This window comes from Gossypium raimondii, chromosome 12 (genome assembly GCF_025698545.1).
Source record: "Gossypium raimondii isolate GPD5lz chromosome 12, ASM2569854v1, whole genome shotgun sequence".
NCBI classification, from domain to species: domain Eukaryota; kingdom Viridiplantae; phylum Streptophyta; class Magnoliopsida; order Malvales; family Malvaceae; genus Gossypium; species Gossypium raimondii.
In genome coordinates this window covers 16,464,185-16,472,749 of record NC_068576.1, presented here as the reverse complement: position 1 = coordinate 16,472,749, position 8,565 = coordinate 16,464,185, and the positions used below count along the sequence as shown (strand labels likewise).

Genomic DNA, 8,565 nt, shown 5'->3' with positions numbered 1-8,565 from the left:
TAATGTCAGGTGACTCAATCTCGACTGTATTCTCACTCTCAACAGAGTGGTTGTTTCTATAAATATCACCACCAGCATCATTTCTCGATTCCTCTGAAATCTTCAACTATAAAATAGAGGGATTTTATAACTAACATCCAAATCCCGACTCAAACTTGATTCAACTTTGGCATGTACCTCTAGAATCAATTTTGAGCTTGATTTAGTTTGACAATCGACTAAACCAATAGGTCTGGTACAACTAAATTTAATACTCCATACCTGACTCGATCGTTGAGTCCAAGTTAGAAGATTCCACATTCATTGCTGGAGTATCTACGAATAAATACAATCAATTTATACCATTATACATTTAAATATAAGTAAAATATGTGTATGATATGATACATAATCAAATTATGGGTCTTACATGAGCTTACGAAAGCTTTATTACTAACCCGAGGTTGAGTTAGGACCATATTGTAATGATTTCAAAGTACTAGATTTACATCACAAATTTAGGGGTTCCTTGCCACGACACAAGTCACTAACTAGGCTCGTCCAGACATCGAGTATACATCTTTATGACTTAACTCTTTGATTGATCTCGTTGCGACGTGACTCGCTGTTCCAAAGGGGTCAAATTTGATACTAATTTTATATACTCCAAACACACAACCTAATATTTCTTTCATTCAATAAGAAAAATATTATAACTCAATGCTCATTGAAAAGCGTTAACACAACTTACATATACACATTATATCAAAAAATCATTCCAATTTGTTTTCAAACACAATTACCACATGCCAATTACCAAAATAATCTATAATCTATTTCATTTTGCCATTACCTAAAATTACCGATTCTGATTTCCAAAAGTTCTCAAGGTAGCATATTGTACCAAAAATCAACTCAACCTAGGTGCATGTCATATATTTAACAAAATGGGACTATACAAACTTTGTTGAGTCGAGGATCACTTCCTGGATGCTAGAACTACTTCTCATATTCTTGAGGATTAGCTAAACCTACAAATAGAGAAAACAAACTGTATGCTGAGCGATAAACCTCAGTGGTATTTCCATGATTCAAGACAATATAATACAAGTTAAACAATGCATACATCAAATTTCAAACTCAATTTACACCAATTCATATACAATTTTCATGTCAAAAGTTTCCATTATCATATTTCTCATCCAATCCATCTATTACATAGTCATTTCATATCAATAATTGCAAACATATACTTATCCACATACGTTTAACAATTATAAGCACAATTACTCAATTTCATTTCATCTTTTCTAATCATTTTCGAGTTTATTAACTCGTTCATAATCAATCGACCCTCGGAGCTCATTTTAACTCATTTCATATATCAATTAACCAATTCATGTTTTATAACCCTATTAACCAAACATGGACTCAAAGAATACGCTAATCTATCACCCCGAGTTGCCCAACAATGGTGGTTTCCACAATATGATTATCCTGTCACCCTGGGTTTCTCAGAAACAATGACTCTATATGTACAATCTACCATGCTACGTTGCTTGGCAACGATGGTTTTTAATAAATATACTGACTTTATGGCATGTCAACTATATTCAGTCTAGTCCAAATAACTTATAGGGTAACGAAATTTTCGATTTCATTATATAGATCAATTCACTTTCAACCATTCTTGATTTGTCATCAATTCCTTAATTCATCATATCATATAGCATATTCTAGCACAAGTTCACACCAATTCTCATTTATCAATTCATTCATAAAATTTCTATTCTATTCAAGTTAGTCCTTATCTCGGTATTCAATCTCAACCATAACAATTCAATTCAAATAACCATTAGCAACTAAAATCAATACCATATAATGCAAAATGTCATGAATATGCAATAACTAAATTGATCATGAATCATAGAAATACAAATCGAAAGCTCGTGTCACTCGTCATCGACTCTCATTTTTCCTTTCCCTCTCCTCAGCTCAATGTTTTCTTTAGCTAAAAATAATAATTCAACAATAACACAATATCAAATTCCATCCAAATCGCATTAAAATAAAAAACCACACATATTTTACAATTTATTCAATTTAGTCCCTATAGTCGAGACAAGCATAACTTTCAATCTAAAACTTCAGATTAAATTTTGAATTCACGCATATTCATTAGGGACCTCCTAATTTCTATTCCTATTGAGATTTTGTAATAATTTTTTATTTTATTCTATTTGGTCCCTAATGTACGAAACTATCAATTAAGCTTTACAATTTTATGCTTTTCATAAAATACGATTAATTTCTGTCAATTTCACACCTAATTCTTCAAGAAATCAATAATGGAAACTTTATAAAACTTTAATAGTTTCACAAATTAGAACATGGGCTAGCTAAATCAAGCTCTCATGATTCAATTTGCATAAAAATTAAAGAAAATGGCTAAAGACTTACTTGAAAGTGGATGGCCGAATGTCTTAAGGTTTTTTTGAAAGTTTCTTGCTTCTCTTAGCTATGGAAGTCAGTTTTAGAATGAAAAAAGTGATCATTCTCCACTAACTTTAACCTTTATGCTAAGTTTAATTTATTAATTCATTTTTATTTACTTAATTAAATATGTTTCTGGTAAGTAATTTTTAATTACTTAGGTTAACTAACTTACTTCATTATCATCCTCTAACACATATTTCAAGATGATTTATTAACCATTTTGGCCCTTTGGATAATTGTTATCTAAGTCCCCCAGTGCCATTTCTTAATTAAAAATATATAGCGATTAGACTTTTACATTTTAGTCACTAGATCTTAATTAACCGTAATTTCAGTTAAATTACTTAATTGAATTTTAATTCATCTATAAACTAACTCCGTAAATATCTCTATTTAATATTTAAAAACTCAATTTACGAAATAAAGTCCCAAAACTGTACTTTTTGACACCACTAAAAATTAAATCGTTATAGACTTTCCAAACACAACTTAATATTTTGTTTTACCAGAGAATGTAAAATTAGAAAATATATATTTGTTGCATTTGATATGTATATGTATATTTTAATAGTGCACGTAATCAAATTGCTTTTACTACCAATGGAGTTAAAAAAACTTCATAAGTCGAGGCGCTATCACGTGTTCTTTAAGTACCAGTAAAAGAAATTAAAATGAATTAAAATAGACACATATCACTTATTTAACTTTACTTATAAAGTTAAAAAAATTACTAAAAGTAAATAAAATAATAATGTGTTTAGTAATTCATGTGTAGTCCATGCTAATCTTTTTATTTTTATGAATTGTCATATATTTTTGAATGTTTTATAATTTTAAAATTATTTGTTGACGTAGCATATAAGTAGATATTACCATATCAACACAAAGATTATTATGAAAATTGTCACACCAAAATCATTAAAATATCAACGTTCGTCAATATTTTTGTTTTAAAAAAAAGTTAATATGTAATTTGCCTCTTCAATTTGTCCAAAAGTACCTAGTTGGTACCTGAATTTTTTTACCTAGTTAGTACTTGAACTTATACTTTCTCACCCAGGTTGATACATTTGCACTAACACCATTAGTTTGTGCTAACATGACATTGATAACCAATCTGACAATGAGTTGTGGTAGCCTCTCAATATGACACGTGACAAACTGAAAAAGATATTTAAACTATATAAATTAATTAAAAAGTATAAAAAAATTTCACATCAAGAATGAACATGAAAAAATGCTTGTCCAGATACATTTGAATTTGGACACCATTTCATCCTAATTCATTCTAGATGTATTATTAGTAAGTTCATATATTTTAATTTTTTATAAAATATTAGTTTTAGGTTATTATTATTTTAAAAATAGAAAATATAAAAATATATGTTTAAAAATATATAAAAAGCCTAAACTATTTTGAAAAACATATAAAATTTAGAATATATAATATATAAATAAAATGATAAAATGATAAATATATAAATATATATAAAAGAACTAAAATCACAACTACAATGAATCTGGACAAATGGGTGTCATTTGAATTTGGACAACTTTCTACCTAGGTTCATTATTGACGTAAAACTTCTTTATATTTTTATTAATTTATAATTTTTATTTATTTTAATTTCATAATAATAATATGATATTTTGTAAAACAAATTAAAAACATATAAACTTACTAAAAATACATTTGGAATGAATCGGACAAATGGTTGTCTAGACTTAGATCCGTGTTCATTCTTGATATGAAAAATTTACACTTTTTATTAATTTATATATTTTTAAGGATTTTTATTTTTTTAATTTATATATGCTACGTGTCATATTGAGATGTTGCCATGTGTCATCATCAAGTTGGTCATTGTGTCCCATCAACACAAATTGAAGGTGATAGTGCGGAGGTACCAACCTGGGTGACGAAATACAAGTTTAGGTACCAACTAGATAAAAAAGAGTTTAGATACCATGTACTTTTGGATAAGTTCAAGGTACAAACTATATATTAACCCTTTAAAAAAAACAATTTGACTCTTTTTGAGTGTTCGTAGGCAAATTTAACAAAAAAAAAGGATCAAATTGATAAAAAAATATAAACGTAAAAGCTAAATTTTTCATTATACATTTTTTATCATCATATTTACTGATACACTTTTTTTCATTTTATGTAAGATTTACAAAATCTGTACTTCCTTTACAAAATTGACGTACATTAGTGGAAAACAATTAAGAATTACTTTGTGTTTGGTGTAAATGTTGTGAGGAGGACTGTTCACATATTATTCTTGGATTATATGGTGTATAATTTTTCAGTGGTGGGATATTACATGGGTTATGCCAAGAGACGTACTGCTTAATTAGACTCTCAAATACATTATGTCAAGGGATCCATCACTGCTTTCATGGTCGAGTAAGATATTTCTGCACCAACTCAGAATTTAGTTACAGTTTATCACTCTATTTTAAGCTCTGTAACAATTTAGTGGTTAATTTTGTTAATAAAAGTTTATTATTAGCAAAACCCCAAAAAAAGAAAAAAAAATACAAATGACTCAATAAAAGGCAAACAATTAGCCTATATAAGTGAACCACTCCTACAACTTAATTACTCACAACACATACAATCTAAAACATCGAAAGCTAATTAAGCAATGAAGAATTATAGTTTGATTTTTGTTTGTATGGTTGTCTGCCTTGTCTCCTTTGCTTCAGCAAAATCAGGGATTGCCACCTTTTATACAAAATATATTCGTGAGTATTTTTTTTCTCTAATTTCTCCTAATCAAGTCCATCGAACTTATAATCAAAATTTGAATTATTACTTAACTAAATGCTTGGATTTGAAACAAATATATAACTATGTTATATATTGCGGTTGTTGGTAGCTTCTGCATGCTTCAAAAACAAGGATCAAGGGAAAATGATTGCCGCAGCTGGTGATGCACTGTGGAAAAACGGGGCAGTGTGTGGGAAAAAGTTCACCGTGAAATATACTGGACCCCGAAATGGCGTACCACATCCATGCACAGGCAAGAGCGTTACTGTGAAGGTTGTTGATCAGTGTCCGGGATGCCCATCGACAATGGATCTCTCTAGAGAGGCTTTCGAAATTATCGCCAAACCAGTTGCTGGTATCATTAACATGGATTACAAGAAGTATGCATAAAACATTTTCTTCACATCTCCATTACTTCTTCCTAGCTAAAGTTTCTTTGTTTAATGCAATAACATGATTTTTTTTCTGTGGTTTTACAGGGTTTAATCAATTTTGGCACACAATGAAAAAGTGAAGATTAGGGATAAAAGTGTTTTTTTAAAATATATTTTGTAATAAAATAACATTTCCTTTAGTTTTAAATTTCATAGTAGTACATAATACATAGATTAAATTATCCTCTTTGTTACAGAGTCCATAGAAATAAATCAATGTTTTGACTACAATATTTATATTAATATACAACTTAAAATTAATTGTTTTAGCCAATCATATCATTGATTTAATGGTAAATTTACATGGGATTCAAATTAGTTGGCATGAGATTAGAATTTGATCCTGTGTTTATAAATTCTTTCACCTTATGAAATGTATTTGTTCATTTATATAAAAATTTTAATTGATTTAGTATGATATATTATGTAATATAAAAATATAGTACTTCCAAATCCAATTCACACATGGATATAGATTAATAATTCATTAATTTTTTATTGGAAACATTCACTTTGCTCTATTACTATTATTATTGGATATTGTCTATGAATGAAATGTTAATGTAGATAAAGTTTTGGATGATAGGGTAATATATATATATATATATATTTTCAGTGGAATTGAAATGAAAATATTATATTTACGCACCAAAACTTGAAAATCTTAGGATTAGTAATTTTAGTATTATAATTAGTGCATCATTAGTGCATCATTTTTCACAAAATTTTAGTATTATAGTGTAATATTAATTAGTTTATCATTTTCACAAAATCTATCTGCTAGTAAAGTTAGGATTAATTAGTAATTTTCGTATTATAATTATTTGATGGATGGTTAAAATACTAAATTTCAAAAGTTTGAAATCGAAAACAAAAACTGTATATAACTCTTATCATTATAACCATTCCAATACAAGAAAATACACGATAGTATAAAAAAATTTTACATACTTTTATTATAAAAATACTTTTTTATTCCTTTGAATGTGCAAAAATTTTCATAAATTGTAAAAAAAATGTTAAAGGTCCATAGGTCAAATTAGACGATAAAATTAATAGTAAAAAGATAACATTAAAAATACATACAACTAAAAATAATCAAATTATTTTGTGATCAGAATGGTGAACATGAAACCAATATGATTCTTAGATTCAGGGGAAATGATTGCCTTAAATGGAAGAAACCCGATCAACAGACGATCAAAATTAACTGCAATGCTTCTTGGACGAGTGAATCAAGATGGGCAGCCATTGCGGCTGTTGCTACGGACTACACAAGGAAGGTTGTGGATGGCTGTTCGAACCTATGCAACTAGAGCAGTAGAGGCGATGGTTGTTCGGATGGAAACCAAGCTAAGTTAGAAATGGAATTGGGAATTAGTTTGAGATTGAGACGTCGTGGGAAAACATGATCTTCACTACTTACATCACTGTTGCTGCTGTCAATAATCTCTTGTTCCATTCACATTCATCAATGGCATCACTGACTGTTACAATAATCTCTTTGTCAGTTTTTTTTTCCAGTGTTCATGGTTGTTTCAGTTACAATCTATTACTCTCTATTGTAAGTTTTGAAATAGTTTAGTGATTAATTTTTTTAATAAATGCTAATGAATTAGTAAACCACCCAAAAAAAAGTTACCAATGAGGCAGGAAATTAGCCTACATAATAGACCACTCCTATAGCTTAAGTGCTCAGAACACATGCAACCTAAAACATCGAAAGTTAATTAAGCAACAGAGAATTATAGTTTGTTTTTTGTAGTTATGGTTGCCTGCCTTATCTCCTTTGCTTCAGCAACACTAGGGATTGCCACCTTTTATACAAAATATGTTAGTGAGTATTGTTTTCTCTAATTTCTCCTAATCAAGTCCATCGAATTTATAATCAAATTTTGAATTTTTACTTAACCAAATGCTTTTATTTGAAACAAATATATAACTATGCTATATATTGGGGTTGTTGGTAGCTTCCGCATGCTTCGGAAACCAAGATCAAGGAAAAATGATTGCCACAAATGCATTGTGGGATAATGGCACCTAATGCAAAGCAAAAGTCAGTTGATTGCTTTCGATCCTTTAGCTTATATTTTACTTTTATATTATCCATATATTTTATTTTATTTTATTTTATGCTTCCAAATCCAATTCACACATGGATATGGATTAATAATTCACACTACACCAAAACAGGGTTTTAGCGGCGCTTTTTTAGGTCTATAGCGGCGTTTTTTAGCGCCGCAAATACTTTTAGCGGCGCTTTACGAAGCGCCGCAAAGAACGCCGCTAATGACAGCGTCGGTAACTTTAGCGGCACTTTTTATAATAAACGCCGCTAAAGATCAAGACCTTTCGCGGCGTTTTCTTTGCAACGCCGCTATAGACCATGGTCTTTAGCGGCGCTTAGCCAAAAAACGCCACTATAGATCATGGTCTTTAGCGGCGCTTAGCCACAAAACGCCACTATAGACCATGGTCTTTAGCGGCGCTTAGCCAAAAAACGCCACTATAGACCATGGTCTTTATCGGCGCTTAGACAAAAAACGCCACTATAGACCATGGTCTTTAGCGGCGCTTAGCCAAAAAACGCCACTATAGATCATGGTCTTTAGAGGCGCTTAGCCACAAAACGCCACTATAGACCATGGTCTTTAGCGGCTTAGTTAAAAACGCCACTATAGACCATGGTCTGTAGCGGCGCTTAGACAAAAAACGCCACTATAGACCATGGTCTTTAGCGGCGCTTAGCCGAAAAACGCCACTATAGACCATGGTCTTTAGCGGCGCTTATCCAAAAAACGGCGCTAATTTTGGCAGATTTGAAAAGTTTTTTTTTCAGCCCCCCTCCTGTAAAAACAAATCAGAAGAAACCAAATCTAT

General features: G+C 30.2%; 1 protein-coding gene across 1 annotated transcript; it reads left to right on the top strand.

Annotated features, from left to right (window-relative positions):
• The first annotated feature begins 5,094 nt into the window (after positions 1 to 5,094).
• On the top strand, positions 5,095 to 5,831 carry LOC105762365 (putative EG45-like domain containing protein 1). Its single transcript, XM_012580205.2, has 3 exons — positions 5,095 to 5,226; positions 5,361 to 5,631; positions 5,731 to 5,831. The coding sequence occupies exons 1-3, from the start codon at positions 5,127 to 5,129 to the stop codon at positions 5,735 to 5,737; spliced, it is 378 nt and encodes a 125-aa protein (XP_012435659.1). The 5' UTR covers positions 5,095 to 5,126; the 3' UTR covers positions 5,738 to 5,831.
• Positions 5,832 to 8,565: the final 2,734 nt, after the last annotated feature.